Source organism: Macrobrachium rosenbergii, chromosome 19 (genome assembly GCF_040412425.1).
Source record: "Macrobrachium rosenbergii isolate ZJJX-2024 chromosome 19, ASM4041242v1, whole genome shotgun sequence".
In the NCBI taxonomy this organism is placed as follows: Eukaryota; Metazoa; Arthropoda; class Malacostraca; order Decapoda; family Palaemonidae; genus Macrobrachium; species Macrobrachium rosenbergii.
This window is the reverse complement of record NC_089759.1, coordinates 27,390,685-27,409,092: the sequence shown is the minus strand read 5'-3', so window position 1 is coordinate 27,409,092 and position 18,408 is coordinate 27,390,685. Positions and strand designations below refer to the sequence as shown.

The 18,408-nt window shown below is 34.1% G+C and overlaps 1 protein-coding gene across 3 annotated transcripts in view; it reads right to left on the bottom strand.

The window, feature by feature from the left end:
• Nucleotides 1–18,408, bottom strand: part of LOC136848772 (uncharacterized) — a 413,864-nt gene that overhangs the window by 29,277 nt on the left and 366,179 nt on the right. For all 3 annotated transcript variants that reach the window (XM_067121362.1, XM_067121361.1, XM_067121363.1), the window contains one exon: nt 12,906–13,059. In XM_067121362.1, coding sequence (XP_066977463.1) covers nt 12,906–13,059 — 154 coding nt within the window. The remainder of the gene's footprint in view (nt 1–12,905; nt 13,060–18,408) is intronic.

The window sequence follows — 18,408 nt, the reverse complement described above, 5'->3', positions numbered from 1 at the left end:
ATCTCAATATATGATATTAAGTCAGCAGTAAAGCTTATAAATGAATGAATATTTAACCTACTGTGTAGGTGCAAAGTTCGTTGAAGAGAAAAGCGGTCGTGAAAGGACTGTGGAGCGGTTGATATATGCTTATGATAGCTGGTGACATTGAAAAGTCGTGGAGACTGGCAAAAGAATTTAAAGATGTTTATATGAAAAATGGTTTAATGTGTATACCAAGCGAATAGAAACCAAGAAGGAGAAATTATCAGTGTGGATGGTGGAAGAAAGAGAAATATTTAGGACAAAACGTCAGTCACAGAATAGGTAGGATGGATGGTATAAAGAAAAAATATAGAATATATAAAGGCATTATTGAATCAACCGTCATTTATAAAAGTGAGGTGGTATTGACAAATGGGAATGGAAGAATTGAAAAGTGTTAAGAGGGGGCAAAATGCATATTTATAAAAAGAATGGCAACTGGGCTAGAATAGCAGAAAGATGGAAAACAGGGTTACCGAGACAAAACTGTACTGCCTGGACGTTACGAAATGGGCACTAGAACAAACCGGCCTTTTTTTAACTAAGAAATGCCAAAATGCGTATAAGACAGAGATAAGTAGGTGTGTGTGTGTGTGTGTGTGTGTGTGTGTGTGTGTAGGATAGGAGTGTTGAAATACTGGTGACGGACACTTTTGATGGGCATAGGAAGTGGCTGCTGTTGTATAAGTTTTCTACAAAGTTTCTGCTATTCTGTCAGCCGAGAGCTTTACAGGTATCTTCGAATTTTTTTTCCTGTACTTTAATTTATATTATAATTTATTGGTAGTCAATCTATCCTTGATTCAGAGGAAAGGGTGGTCACGGCAGTGACTGGTCTTTTCAATTATGCGGTTCCAGCCCTTACTGGAAAACGGCTTACTGATGATTAATATAACCACTAGAGTTACCACTATTCTAAATTACCCAATACGTTTTTGAAATTATAAAAAATTCATAAAGAAAAACGGCAAAACAAAATATTTTTGAGAAATACCTCATCAACACAAAATAAGTCCCAGAAACGCTCATTTATCGTCTGTGAACAACCAAACAGTCAAGTAATCTTCTAGGTGGATAATTAAATTTATAGTAAAATAAAAACACATATATAATTTTTTCAATATTATCACACAATCATTTGAAACTAAATGTAAGAGAAGAATGAAACTGAAGATTTTGCCTCTCTCTCTCTCTCTCTCTCTCTCTCTCTCTCTCTGCATGAATGCTACTCATTTCTAACCTGCAGAACTCCTCAATTGCATTATTGAAATGTTTGCATTGCAATGATAACAATCGTAATACATTAATTCGAGCAAATGCTATGTGATTTGCTGCTACAGTTGCCGTTTCGATGATTAAAATCACCGCTTCCAGCACAATGTAATTATTTCTAGTGATATATTATCATTTCATTTATGTAATATCTCTGTTTAATGTGCTCATAGGACACATGTTGGATTAGAATTCTTTTTTGTATATATGCCAACCATCAGATGAAAGTACAACCGGGAACTTCAAATGCCATGAATTCGCTTGACATTCCGCAACATTTAAATCAGCAATGCATTCATTTCTGCAAGGTTTTATCTTAACGAAGCGTAAAACCTTAAGAAACTTTTTAGACAACATTATAACTTTATTTCTGATGTATTTTATACTCTCATTTTTGAGATTTACTTATCATTTCTCTCTCTCTCTCTCTCTCTCTCTCTCTCTCTCTCTCTGCATGACTGATTCTAAAGGTTATTAACCATTTACCAGAATTTTGCGATTGAATTGTGCCTTTGTTATCATTTATAATACTGAAATGATAATACTATATCCATGTATAAACAACAGAAAAACTTTGTTACAATGGTGCTTTTTCATTGTATCCTTTCATTTTCAAAGCACAAATTAATCACTAAATGATTGTGAAGGTAATCGGTTTAATTTTTTCCCCATTTTTTTTTTTTTTTTGCCAACATACACTAGTGCAATACATGATATTATTTTGCAGGGCGTAGCCATTTTTATAAAAAGATACCTTGTAGCGCTTCCGCATGGATTTCTGAACTATCGACGCAGTTGGTGATACTGATGTGGTGGAATCCCTATAGCTTTTTATGCTTCTTCTCTCTCTCTCTCTCTCTCTCTCTCTCTCTCTCTCTCTCTCTCTCTCTCTCTCTCTCTCTTAGATTTGCATATTTTATTTTTCTGATTTTATTGGTTTATCCAAATGACGTCCCTCTCCATGTTCACGGACGAATCAGTCTGACCAATTTAGTAGTTATTACATCCAGTGAATTTTCGCTTACCTCTGTGATTTTTGTAATATGGCTATGGGCTATTCATTATACTCATGAAACCGATTAACTGAATTTTGGATTTTGTGAAGTCAGCCGCCAATTTTACTATTTTCTAGAACAATCATACATACGGCGTTTATTCCAAATTGTGACCTGAATTTTTGCAAATAAGGGGATTTGTGAAATAAAGTTACGTGGAATAATGGGGATAGCGCCAACCACGATTAGATCTTGAGAAACTGACTGCAAACGCATTTCAGAATCTTCGATTCCAGCCTCTTTAATTGTCGTCATAATTTTCTGTGTCATTTGACAAGTGAGGAACAGGAAAACGCTTACCGTTTTCCTCTATTTGCGGCTCATGTACTTTAATGTGTATTAATACATAAAAAGTCGTTGAATTTTGATTTTGTTTTTCGATATTTGCAAAGTACATAAAATGGGGGCAGGGAAGCCATATAATCTTCGTCCTAGTTTTAGCTGTTTAGGTAGAGTTACATTTTGATGAATCGTGCCAGTATGCTCGAAAGCAAATGACTAATAAATTCTGCCTGCAAGTTTACAAACTAAAGTAAAATGTAAACAATATAGTTTTAAAAACTATGAGCAAAATCCATTTAAGGACAATCACACTTTCAAATGATTTATTTTACTGGCGTCACAACACCGAGGGTCATTAAGGAGCCAGAGATGACGAAGGTCAGGTCTATAGCGTGAGGAATGTCGGAACCTTTCTTTGGCGATAACTTTTTCTTTGTTTTAAATCAATCTCCTCCGGGGTAGGTCATGAACTTTTACCCAGATTTATAGGCTGCAGGAGTAAACAAGTGTGACCCTTGCTGAAAGAGAATTTTTGTTATTGTTGCTCCTGGATTTTTGAGCTAAGACACGAAAGTCGTTTTCGTTGTTCGTTGTTTCCAGATATAATACAGAATACTTGAATTCAAGATTTATCTACAAGTTTCCAATGCTTGTGGTCACGAAATTTGTTATAGTGATGCTTATAAATCGTACTCACAAGTTTTTTTCATTTCATTATTCCTACTGAAAGGCATTATTATTATCAGTTAAAATGTATATTCCACTGTTTAATTCCCCTTAAGAACATTTTCTTTTTAACGCACAGGGAAAAATAGTAGGTCTTTCATCGATCACTTTTCAAAAGCGAGCCAATAAAGCCACTTTCCATGTTTATGGCTCCTTTGTTTACATTCTACGAAACAGATGAGATTTCCTAAAGCCTTCATCTTTATGGCTACATTATTTCTCTACTGAAATGAACCTAATTTGTTTGCGGTGCTCCATAAAACCTCTCGTAAATTCGAATAATGAATGATTTTATGGTCATATGAAAGCTAACCTGTTACAAGAGAGCTCTCACTTCTCATTTTTCGTTGAACAACCTTTAGAGACAAACCAACGCTTTATAAAATAATTTCGTTTAAAACCCGGAGGAGTTTCCACACGAAAAATGTAATAAACAGCGACATGAAAAACCTTGCGGGATCTTGTACGAAAGGAACATGGTTCCCAAGACTACATCGTCCGTGTTTGTGCAGAAAAAGTCCCACTGGAAAAAAGGAACATGCGAGACGTAACTAGTAACTAAGATCTCCAATTCTGTTGCAAAACTGTGAGTTTTCCCTGAGCGAATAGATGATATTGAAGTGAAGTTGTCAAGAAATACCGCTCAACCATTTACTCCACATTTGCTTGTTTGCATCTCAGCAAAATGAAAAATCAGCAATACCTATAGAATCGTCAAACCAACTTGTGTGAAAGCGAATCAGTTTACATAATCAGAACTAACAAGACAAAACTGTAAGACACAGTAAAAGACAAATCACTCGATGAAGAAGAGATAAAAAAAGTTAGACAAGAGGCAATAACAATAAATCGCCTCGATAACGAGATGATTTATAAAAGGCTCCACCAACAAAAGGAATCACTACAATTCCTGACAACTTAAACCCCCCGAGATTTAGCTTTATTTATTTGACTTTTCAAGGTTCAAAGTGGACCGAAAATCCAGAAAATCCAGGTATTGGAAGACAATGGCTAAGGCTTTATATCTAAATCTACCATCGTGACCTCTCTCTCTCTCTCTCTCTCTCTCTCTCTCTCTCTCTCTCAAAGATGGAAGCTGAAAAACCAGCTTTCCACTGATGGCGGAATTGAGGGCAAAGAATTAATTTCCATTTTAAAAGAGATAGAAATTAATTGCTCACTGTCAACTCTCTGGAGATTAATTTGAAAACTGCTCTTATGTAAGAACATGAATTACAAAAATATATTTTATCAGCAAGGCTGAAGCACTGTGAAGCATTATTCAGCAAAACACCATTAGATTCAAGTTCTGTTCTGTTAAAGGTTGAAAGACACGTTTTTATAGTTCATAATATTTCTAATGTCAACCGGAAAAGCAAGGTGTTTAGCCGAACAACTTTCAGCGAATGTACAACGGATGGTATGTTTTAATTTTGAAAAGTTTTCTTTTCTATCAATAAACAATCAACACATTTAAAACTGATTTTAATTTCATTATAATACAGGATTCCAATGCTTTTTTCGAAGCTAAAAATGTATGAGTAGAAAAAAGGGAATTCACTAATATATGTAAAATCATCAAACTCATACTAAAAGAGAGAGAGAGAGATAGAGAGAGAGAGCGAAAAGGGGAGAGGGCGAAAGGCATAAATCCAAATAGTGGAATGGCGTTGGTTCTTCTTCCCTTTTCTTCTCCAGCTGCTGGTGGCGCTGCAGACCCGAGCGATCCTTGTGTTTACAATTCCATTCGAGGCGTGAGAAAGCGAATATACAGATTTTCGAATCCCCGTCGCCCTTCGCCACCAAGCCTTTCTCATTTGGATACGAAGTCGAGAATTTATTCCCGACATTATCATATTCTCTCGCAACTCCTTCTTTGCCCTCCAAATTTCTCACTAGAGGAGATTCTTTTGCCTTCTTAGACCCCCAGAGAACAGTTGCGTCTCTCTCTCTCTCTCTCTCTCTCTCTCTCTCTCTCTCTCTGCTCTGGTATTATTTTGTCAGACAATATCCCTATATAAAAGAAATATATTTAAGTTCCACAGCAAATATCAGTCTGCCACAAACACTAAATCAGGTGCAGTGGATTCGATGTTTAGATAAATAACAGAACGATAACAGGACATTAATGATGAACATATCAAAATATTGTTCCATTCTAGTCCAGAAACTTTTTCTTAAAAAAAGTAAAAATATTGGTAGTGAATGAAAAGAATTCACTAGTAGCTTTTCTGTTAACACATCATAATCCTTAACAACGAGACAAAGGAAGTCGGCGTACTGTGATATACCAGATTACAACTGTCGCATAAACCCATCATCCGAATGAGAAATTTGCCAATGAAATTAAATAAACGTATTTATGTTTGTATGCATTTCTTCAAAGTGCAGATGTATGACACAAGAATAATGTAATAAATAAAGACATTCAATATAGCGAGTTAGCTTGGCATTTCAAATGTAGAACGTCTTCTAATGTACCAATGAATTATTAAAGATCTTGACTGAACAATGCACTGCCGATACGTTCACAGACCTCTATTTTCTTATGTAAAAGGGGACCTAATGGCCCTGTCTTTCTTAAGCCTGAAGAAAATAGAAAAATGAAAACAAAGGAGGAGAGATTGTAACTCAAGAAATTTAGCAATAGGAAGAACAACATACAGACAAAGGAAGAGCACTCGAATGCGTGCACCAGAAATGAAAGAATTACGCCACTAAAAGTTAGCAAATTCTTAATGTAAGTGGTAAAAAAAAAATGATTACTGCGTAACCCAGTTATACTATAAGTGATGGCATAGAGGACAGCTCATCTGATTTTAGTGGTGATTTGGAAGTGATTGAGAATATTTCAACTTTCGAAATGTGCCAATTAGCCGCTGTCATCCACAAATCTTATGGAATGTTTGTCATCCATTTACTAATCCCGTTGTTATGTTTTGCTTAATTCTACCCAAATAGTTTGTGTATTCCTGCAAAGGGTCAAACAAATAAATAATTGCGAGAGAGAAATAAATCACATAAATCACATTCCCATCAGTGAACAAAAGTCATAATACCTTTACGAATGTTAGTGTTTCGTACCAGGCGTAACCTAAAAATCAAATAGTTGTGCATATACAAACACAAATGCACATACAAATGAATATGCATTTGTTTAACTGCTTCCCTTCGCAGCTAGACTGGCAGGGAGCTAAACAAAGACATACAGGCGGGAAAAAAATGAAGTTGTTATGGAGACCGACGGGTTGAGCGACCGCCACAATGACACAGAACTGCAAGCATAATCGCATGCAAATGCAGTAGTGTTTACGGTAGATATGCATAACATGGACCAGTTTTCATTCCAAAATTGTATTTTTATAAATTCAGATTGAGAAAAATGAGTACAAAAGCAAAAGAAAGGAAGTGGGTACAAATAAAAGAAATTGTCAACTTGACAGACAGCTCTACTTCATATTCTGGTGCCGTGTTTTTGAAAATATAATGCACAATATTTTCCCAAGAACAGTCATAGAAATATATATCTTTTTTTTTATTACAGGTTTCCCCCGACCCAACCCACCTTTTTTCAGAGAGAGAGAGAGAGAGAGAGAGAGAGAGAGAGAGAGAGAGAGAGAGAGAGTCCGTAGTTCTAGAGAGGTAGAGCCTTCCGGTTCTCAGTAAAATTCTACGGATGAGTTACTAGTCTTATGTCCTTGTACACGATGACAGTAATATACTTTCATATTTTTCATATATATATACACATATAAATGTGTATATATATATATATATATATATATATATATATATATATATATATATATATATATATACAGTATAATGTTAAAAGCAATTACTTTAGTGGCATCAATAAGTTTTTTGCAGGACTCTTCATATCGTCGGAGTTTTTTCCGAATTCTCATACCTCAATCTTTGGAGAATCGGAAAATACTCCGACGATAGGAAGATTCCTACAAAATACTTACTGATGCCACTAAAGTAATTGCTTTTAACATCTATATATATATATATATATATATATATATATATATATATATATATATATATATATATATATATATATATATATATATATGTGTGTGTGTGTGTGTGTGTGTCTTAGAGAAAACTATGCCCTAAAAGTAAGTGTGTATATATATATATATATATATATATATATATATATATATATATATATATATATATATATATATATATATATATATATGAAATTTTTATCACACCGTGATTTATATATAATCATGAAAGCTACAAATTTAGTAATATCGAAATAAAATAAAATAAATTCCCCTTCGAAAATAATTCTCCAACGGAGATATACCAGGTAGACAGACAATTTCGATATTAAGCGACATTTGTAGCTATGATTGTATATATATACTATATATATATATATATATATATATATATATATATATATATATATATATATATATATATATATACACACACACACACACACACACATAAAAGGGGAATTGGTGGATTTATAAGTGCAAGCGCAAAGATTTAGTAAGTGAATAAAATAAAACAAAGTTGCAAGAAAATAATTCCTCCATCCATAGATAGAGACAGACAGACAGACAAATACACATGGCCATATATATGTATATATATACTCGTATATACATACTGTATATATATACTGTATACATACATATATATATAACATACACACACACACACACACACACACATATATATATATATATATATATATATATATATATATATATATATATATATATATATATATATATATATATATATATATATATATATATATATATATATATATATATATATATATATATATATATATATATATATATATATATATATATATCTACAATGGGGAATTATTTTCTTGCAATTTTGTTTTTCGTACTCAGTTAGTAAATCTCTGTTCTTGCACTATATAAATAACACGAGTTTGCTCAGTGCAGCTGCAGAATCTTCTGACCTCCATATGCTTAAGCAAGAAGCAAAATCATTCCCGCTTTTTGCTGACGTCCCCTGAACTCAGGTGTATCGGTTTTATTTTTCCTTTCGTCATATTTATTTATTTATCACAGTTTTCTATAACATTTTCTCTCTGCAGGCTGATTTCCCTTTGGAGCTCCCTTGGGTTTATGATCTGTCGACTCTGTCCATAAGGGTTCACAACTGAAGATTAAGGAAAAGAAGAAAGGAAACTATATATATATATATATATATATATATATATATATATATATATATATATATATATATATACACATATATATATATATATATAAAAATATATGTATGTATCTGTATATATATATATATATATATATATATATATATATATATATATATATATATATATATATATATATATATAAATATATAAACATATATATATTTATATAAATAAATAAATATATATATATATATATATATATATATACATACATATATATATATATATACATATATATATATATATATATATATATATATATATATATATATATATATATATATATATATATATATATATATATATTTAAATATATATATACTTATATAGAAGTAAAAGTCAGGGTACCGTATACGGTCATCAGATTTTACTTCAAAATACTAATAATCACACAATGACGACGGGAAACGCATCAGCTATTGAATACCTCTCACTTTCTGTTTTTCATTCTCTTGCTGTCTATTGGTCACTCTAATGTCATGTAAACAAGACTTTAGAAACACTTAAGGTTTTACTTTTTCTCTCTCTTGGCACCTACACCACTAGTAATAACATTATTATCAACATCTCCGCCATTTTGTTTCAGTTATTCACCTCTTCCTTTCAAATGAAGTAGCTACGGGAGATGATACTCTTCCGTTTCTAGCCATTACGGGTTTCCCCTACTCATGCTCATTGGTGGCTATATGCCGTTGATGTCTAGCTCTCTATGCTATTAACAGCACTTGAATTAACTTAACTCTGTTAAGACGAGAAATGCTTGAAACGAGATATTAATATCGCCGTTATTACAGATGATGTATAACTTCCTTGTTTCGCTTAGTTCTCTCTCTCTCTCCTCCTCCATGTCACCCAGAATGCAAGATTCACACCCCTGTCTTTCTTTGTCTTAGGAATTCTTGGAGTCCACTTCATGTATAATTGACTTTCCTTGTAGCGCGTCAGTCATCTGCGAAGTCCTGTCTCCAATGATTTGCACATTTCAAGAATTTCTTATTTTTTCCATGTTTTCCCTCAAGTCCGCTGTACATTTTATATCAGCATTCATTTGCATTTATTTCACTCTTCCTCCTGCTAGCATGTAATATGATTATCCATTTTGTTCCTCTTTTCCGTATTTTCTGTAATACAATCAACTTTTAACATTATATTGTTTTACTCTACTATTTGTTAAGCTCATGTATACAGGCCAATTTTGTTTCCCTAACTATTCTGTCTTGAATAAAATAACTTCTCTAGTCCTTTACTTTCCCGTTAGATGATCGTCAAAGGAACCTTACATATGTGAATTTTTCACTCTCTCATTATTTTTATAGATTTGGCCACTGGGATTATATGAGAAGTAAGAACGCCGGTTTACTGATGGACGAAAAAATTATTTTTTTCTACCGGATGAAAGCAGTTGAGCAAATCCAAGATTAACTACCAAACCACCGAATTTAGGACGAGCCAAAAGCCGAGTTCAGTGTGCATAACAGAGCGGGGAACCGAACTCATCTATCTAGACCAGGTCTGAAGGACGGAGTGAAAATAGTAGAAGGAGAATTGGCTCTAATCCCGCAGGGAGCGATAGACCTAACTTTCAAAGGAGAATTTTACAGGATTCACAAAAAGAAAAGATAAAAGAGAATTGATAGATTGCTGTGGCGAGGAAGTCAGTCTTCAAACGAAGCGATGAAGTTTTTGTTGGTCTGCAACGAAACACAATGGGAAGCGATGGCTTAACGGTATTCCATGATTACCTTAGAGGATGAGAGTTTTCTACTTTAGCTTAACAGAACAGCAACCCTATAATACAAATGCAATGACTATCCATATGTTTATTTATTTTTCTGTGTGTAACTTCCGCCTTCTTCACCACCCTGGGGTCGGGACAATACCCTGATCCTCTCATTTTTAACCGTTTGGGATCTAGAGAGGAGGTGAAGAAAAGATCTTAGAGTAGTAAATTTCCTTTTAGTTTGGCCAAAAGAAGAGTAATTAAAAAGAATCTCTTCCTACGGGAACGTCATATTCAAAACAGGGATGGATGAGGACGATGTAAACCGTTTTTAAGTTTAGAAAAGGGAATTATTTTACATAGGCAAAATAAAAATTCAAACATGTTTCAGAAGCAGATTTGTTACTTGATTTAAAGGATCCCTTACAGAATTTTAAGTTTAGAAAAGGAAATGATTTTAAGAAGGAAAAATAAAAATTCAAACATTTTTCAGAAGCAGATTTGTTACTTTGAATTAAAGGATCTCTTACAGAAAAAAAAACAATTAAAGCCATTTGAACACCAAGAATTTTGATAGGCAATTGGATCAAGATAAAATGACTGGATATATAAGATGACAGGGAGACAAGTTGAAACTGCGTTTTAGGAACACTGGGTTTTATAATTATAGTCTCCCTAAACAGATGTGTTCCAAAAATTAGAGCTTATAGATAAGATAGCCGAGATACGAGACTGAGTAAAGCAAAGGGTATCTTGGTGGTTATTAGGAGAGTATTAATGGGTCTATAGATGGGCTTCAGATGATTTACAAAAGGAGATAACTAGAAATCCTGAAAGAAAAATATTAATAAGCAACTTGGTTTTCAGATCCTTATGATCGACTGGCACGTGCATTCAACTTATCGAAAGCAGTGGCAAATGTCCTCAGAGACGATAACCAATTATCACTAATAATGTTTCTGTTTTTTGGTAATTGATAGATTTCAGAATACTGTATTGACTTATTTGGTAAATTAAAAAGAAATCAACATAGCTGTCATTTGAAAGATTTGAGAGGTTACCTTTCATTGGAATGACCAGAGTCGATTAATGTTCCTTTCAGGAAGTGAGGGTGCAATGATTGAGGATTATGTTAAAATGATAAAAATCAGCAAAGCCAACAGCATACGAAATTAATGCAAGAAATACACTGGCGTGTGATCCGAGGCAGACATATTACTGACAGAAATTTCAAAGCAAGAACAAGTCAGGTTAATGAGTAAAGGTTGCAAAAGTGGCAACTGGATAGACATAATTAACTGAGAAGTGGGAGGGGAAAGAGCTTGACCTTGACACCAGGATAACAAGCAATATATCCATCAGGTTGGACGAGAGGAAGATGCAGATGTTGTTGCAGACACTGTTGGTAAAGGCGAATGGAGGAAAGATCGCAATATTAGATTTACTCTTCCCTGCAGATTTCAAAGTCACCAGTCGCAGAAGAAGGAAATGTTTGGAAAGACTGCTTCTTCGAGTAAAGCTGTAATCATGGTTAGCTGGAGAGAGTGCTAGGTGTTAAAAAAAAAAGATGTTCACATCTGAGGTTCACTTTTTACTACTTCTTCACGTCCTCCTCTCTCTCTCTCTCTCTCTCTCTCTCTCTCTCTCTCTCTCTCTCTCTCCGTGCGTTCATTCTAGAACTGGAATGGCGACATGTTATGTTACTAATGTATCTTTTTCCCATTTTAATTTCATATGTTTCTCCCCTTCTCTCTCTCTCTCTCTCTCTCTCTCTTTCCGTGCGTTCATTCTAGACCTTGAATGACGTTCATTCTAGAACTTGAATGACGATATGTGAAATGTTCCTTATTCATTTTTTTCAAATTTCTACCTTATATGATTCTCCCTCTCTCTCTCTCTCTCTCTCTCTCTCTCTCCAAACATTCATTCTAGACGTGGAATAACAACACATGAAATGTTCCTACTTCATCTTTTTTCCATTTCCATTTAATACGTTCTCTCTCTCTCTCTCTCTCTTGCCGTGAGTTCATTCATGAATCATGACCTGGAAGCGACATGTGAAATGTTCCTAATTTGTCTTTTTTCTCATTTCTATTTCATAAGCTCCCCTCTTTGTCTCTGTTTGTCTCTCTCTCATAATCCCTTTATTTCAACATTTTGTTATCCCAAAATAACCACAAGCAATCATTATGTCCACACGTGAGAAACGTTGAAACTAAATTGCCATTTCAAGGTGGTGGACATTTACTGCTCTACCAAGATCCACACAATCTGATTACACTTGCATAAAACTTACTTCCTTTGGGCATACAAGTATGTTAAACTTTCGGCTTAAATATATATATATATATATATATATATATATATATATATATATATATATATATATATATATATACATACACGCTTTCCATAAGAAATTGTATGATAATATTAAAGTGGAGTAAATGAATTTGCATTTATGTAAAGACAGAATTCAGTATGTGTTATAAAACACTGCACTATACAGAATTCTGCGCAGAACAGAACGCTGCCCACTTTGTGATGGTCGTCCATGTGAAAAGCTAATTCCGACAATAGAATAATTACTGACCTCCATGGGCGCAAGGGTGTGTGTATCCCCAGGATGTGCGTGGGCAGGGACGACCCTGGGAGTTGGCCCGGAGGGAAGGTCTTCGTAGATGATGCCATTGGTAAGATCGCTGCTAGATTTGCTGGGTCCACGTCGTCCTCTTTGCCTTCTGTATCTGAAAAGAGGCATTGAATAATCGCATTGTTTACATAAAATATACAACAACAGTAGGTAATGATATTAACAAAATGAGGAATTAAATCTTAAAAATTATGTTTAGAAAATATTTACTAAGCCTGCACAAGAGAGATTGCTAAAGCTATCTGATGACATAAGCTGAGTTGGTTCTCGGAAGCCCTTTCGCTAGAGATATAAATGAATTCAAACAACAAATTTATTGTGAAATATACTTTTCAGTGATAATATTAAATACCTGATAGAATTAAGACAAATTCATCAAGCAACAAGAGAGCAATGAAAGATACAGGAGAAACTGAAGCCCGCATTCAAAAAAAAAAAATTACGTGTGAAGATTATTAACCATTTATTCTATTTTTTACTCTGGTCAAAAGCATAAGCGCAAAAATCTAAATACTCTATAAAATCTAGCATAAAATGACCATGAAAGGAGAGACTGAAGTAAGAGAAAAAAATCTGAATTCGTTAAAAGAAACAAGAGGAATTTTTCCGTAAAATACCTTTTTAATTTCAGGCAAGATTGATTCTGCTAGCCGGACTCCCTCCGCGAGTTAGCCTCTTCTATTAATAGAAAATCTTTTATACCAAGAGAGATATTACATTTTTCGAAACATTTTCCCAGCACCTGGTAACTTCTAAAACCGATATCTCTGTTCGTCAGCCCACAGCGTGGGATACTTTTAAAACTAGATCCCACGTACTCCAAACGACATTTGGGACAGGTGAATTGATAGACGGCTGACGAGCGTAGTGAAACCGGTTGCTGCTCTTTAATTCCCAGCTACATCCCTCCCCCTACCACCCTAAAAAAAATATACTGTTGTAAAGGGCTAGTCTTACGTTTATTTGAGGAAAGTTTCATATAAATAATTTTTAATTCTTTTTTCTATGAAAAGAGAAAGGAACAAATGATAAAAATTCAGTTATAACACAAATGAGCTTCACATTTCTGTCTACTGTAAACCAGCTTTAACAACACTGAATACCAACCAGTTTAAAAGGTTATGAGAACCTACAAACAAGGAATCGGGAAAATAACGGTTTTATCTCACACAATATTTTCTCTGTCAACTGTTCTTACACTCTGCATTAAAACAGAATTGTATTGCAGTGTTTCTGCGAAGTGATTTTCAAAACAGTTTACAGTTTACTACGGATATCTTTAAATAACAACTTTGCTCAGGAAATAAGAATTCAGGGTCCACTGAACCACATAATATAATGCAAAGGTACCCAACACTTGAAATTTATGTAGCAGATATTTACAGTGGGGATTAAATACACACAAACGCACTCACACACACACATACACACACAAACACACACATATATACATACATATACATATATATATATTATTATATATATATATATATATATATATATATATATATATATATATATAATCAAAATAAGAAAAGTTACTTTGAATTATAGAAAATTTTTCAGTATCACTGTTTGACAACAGTGTATCCGTTCACTTATGCAACACTTCGTTAAAAGTGCGTGTGATCTAATATAAATAAAAATCTTACGCTGCAAGTAAACTAACGTAATCCTACGAACAAGTGGTGAGGTTTCTTCACTTAGCTACACTGTCTGCAAAGATAATTGTTTGAAAAAATAATTTCATTTAATATAAGTAATTTCCTACTCTATTAAAACGCAAATATTTTGAGGAAATCAGAATAGCCGAGATGATCCGTTTTAAACCAGAACGCCCATTTCAAATCTATCTAATACTTTTGTATGATAGTAGCGAGAATCATTTGATTTTTACCATATCTGTGATCTCCTACGTCATGTTTTTTGACTGTTGTTCTCAATTTATATTTATTTAAGTTTTTTTTATCTAACCTGGTGTAAGCTTCTTGCACTTTGACTAACAACATCTCTCAACTTTTCTTTCAGTGGTGTGAATTAATCACGTTTTCCTCGTTGGGTTCCTATTTCAGTTATAATAATAATAATAATAATAATAATAATAATAATAATAATAATAATAATAATAATAATAATAATAATAATAATAATAATAATAATAATGTGAGTGGAAAGGAACTTTTATCAAATTCGATTTATTAGTTACGAATAAAACGAGAATAAGGTAAAGGACGAAGTTTTCAGTGAGGTAGGTTTTCAAAAGAATATATAGACCCTTACTACAATTAACAAATGATGTTGCCAAGTAACGCTTTCCGAGAGGGGAAGAGTATTTGATTTGAATAGATTTGGCCCGAAAATCTTCCTGGTTTTCACTTGTTCGACAATATACATTATTTTTATCGATCTCACTTTATTTTACATTTTAGTCGTTTTCATTATGATACCTGTTACTCTGAGAAGTGTCGGGGAATTGGTTTCTAAACAAAAATATGGGAAACCACGTCTCTCTTTAAAAATAAGTATTGGTGCTTCTAAAAACGAAGGTTAAAGAGAATCATGATTTTGATGCTCGTTTTGCGATTACTCCACTTAATAAATGATTCCTAGGAGTATCTAACACCCTTTCATTCTCTTTTAGGGAGAGAAGTATAGAACGGGTAACCGAAACGCATACGTTATCCCTAGAAGTACCTAGCGTGGACCAAATATAACTGGAAATGCTTGACAATTGCAAAGTAGTTTCATTAAAACGGACGAAGTTGGGTTGATTACATCTACAAAGGAGGGACTTGGGCGAACTTCGCAACGTTACTCGGGCAGATGTGGGTTTGGGATTGGATATGGTCCTGGCTGCGGTCGTTTTGTGACTCACGCACGGCTGCTCTGAATGTTTGGATGGACAGGGAAATTAAGGATACGGTTCTGGGGAATGAGAGGGAACGTTTCTTGAAGGATGATAATCTGTAGCATTTAGGGGATATGGCCCATTTGGGCAAAGGGGTGGGGTCGGAGTGGCGGATAGTATATAGGCTACTTACAATTTGCCTTACCCGCCACTCTCAGGAGGATATCAAGAGTTCCTTGCAGCGTCATTCCAGCCACCAACTGCATTACTGTTTGCCTGTTAGTTTCTTCCTTTCCTTTCCTTATCGTAACCCAGCTGTCCAACTTCTCTAGCTTGACTTCGTTCCAGATCTCACCTCTCGGTCTAGAAATGTGACCCCCTAGAGTTTGGTAAACAGCTCAGTAATGACAAAGGGGACTTGTAGAATTCTTTTCCCTTTTACAAATAAGCATGATACTCAAGCGACAGGCGCTCCGCATATCCTTGGGTGGGTTGAGGTGGATGGGGGCTAATTTTTATGGAATATTTAAGCAAGATTAAACACAAACCTATTCTATGGTTTGTTTACCAATTTCATTTATTTTACTTCCACTCCAATTCTATCAAGGGATTATAGAAAATGGGTGTATTTGGTTCGTCAGTTAATTTTATCTTTTTGTTACATCATAACTTTTGATTTTATTAGTGGAATAAATGAAAGAGGGAGAGAGTGAGGGAGATAAAAAGAAATGGGAAGAGAGAGAGAGAGAGAGAGAGAGAGAGAGAGAGAGAGAGAGAGAGAGAGAGAGAGAGAGAGAGAGCAGGCGGCGGTTGCGAGGTGAGGGGTGAGAGCGATCGTGTGGGGCAATAAGAGTTCAGAAATGGCTATGTGAGCGGAATACATAAATAAGTGGATCACAGGAAATTTGTATTCTGGTTTACGGTTGCGTGTAACCGGAGAATCAAATTCATGAGTATATGCATTTGATTTTGTATTCAAAATTGAATATATCCGTTCAAAACAGTAGCTTTTTCATATACAGTGAATGATAACTGTAATCATTTTAATAATATCAATGATGATACCAACAAGAACATTGCTATAATCCTCAATGCCGTGGGAAGTTTATATGAATGTAGTTTTATCCAAGTGAATCTAATGTTATTTGGATAAATATTTGTCCGTGAACTATATCCCCATAAATATTGGAATTTATCAAACGATAAATACGACCTGTGACATTGCTTATATGTCCATATAGAAATATATTTCACAAATCTTACCATGGCAAGTAAATTCGAAGCAACCAAACAGTAGATGAAACATTAATATTCCCAAAGCAAGGATCACGAAATGGAAGACTTGGAAAAAAAGACACGCTTCCGTTGCATGGCTCGAAGACATTTCAGAAATAGATTACTGGAATTTTCCTTATTTATATATAGTACCATTTATCGGATACGCGTTAGAATTCTAATGTCAGCTCCACATAATAATTTCGTGTCCCTGTGATATCACGTGTCTTTCACGTCACTCAGCGGATCTTGACACACCGATGATAGGTATAGTATCAGTTTCTCTGAAATCATTTCTGTTTTTATGACTCCTCCAGCAACATTTCTTTTATTATATCAGCGAGTTTCTTTTTTTATTAACATCTAAACAGTCTAACAGGTCAAGGCTTGATGTTGCAAATACTCTTATGGAGCTTTCTCTTTTTCTGGCAAAACATTGTTTTCCGTTTTTCCAATTAGCTTACCTCAGCAACATCCCTTTTCATTATGTAAGAATATACGAAAGAAGTTTTAACAAATTAAGGATTCATGTTTAAAGAGCTTTGTTCTGAAGCCTTCCGTTTCTGGCTAAGAGAACTAGATATTTGTTTGACGGACAAGTTGGAACACGTGAACTAACAACGCGAATAAAATAATTATTATGAAATTATTTTTACCACCTACGTCTAAATGAGAAGCTTCCTGACTGAATTATATCTTTCTCATATATAAACACTGAAGTGAAGAAGATATCAGATCCTGAGTGATCTAAATGATAAGGTATGGTTAATCACTAAACTACCGGCTACGACGTCTTCTATATCATTACCTGAGTTAATTTAGGCAGTACTTTTTCCTTTGTCATGAGCTCTCTACTTGACATGTAATCATCCAGACTGGAGTTACAAGATTATGAATTAGCGCTCTTGCCTTAAGGAAAATTAGGTGTGCTTCGTTAGTTTTCGCTTACTTTATCTTTTATTTCTTTTTACTTTCGTTTCCGTGCTCAATAATTGCTACTCAGTCCCTCCAGAACGTCTGATATCTTGATAGCGTGACGGATTTCGTCACGTGATGGTACTTTTTCCTTCCACTGTCATTCTAATCTTTATCATAGATATTAACGCTGTATAAAATCTTCTGTTCGTGCTTTCAGGGGGAGTTTTAAGCATTATTCATCGTAGTTTCAGAATTACAGAATTTTAAATAAAAATTCCAAGTGGGACGCTAGCACTTTACGCACAAAATCACACGCACGCACAACCGTCTACATTTTATATATATATATATATATATATATATATATATATATATATATATATATATATTATATACACATAT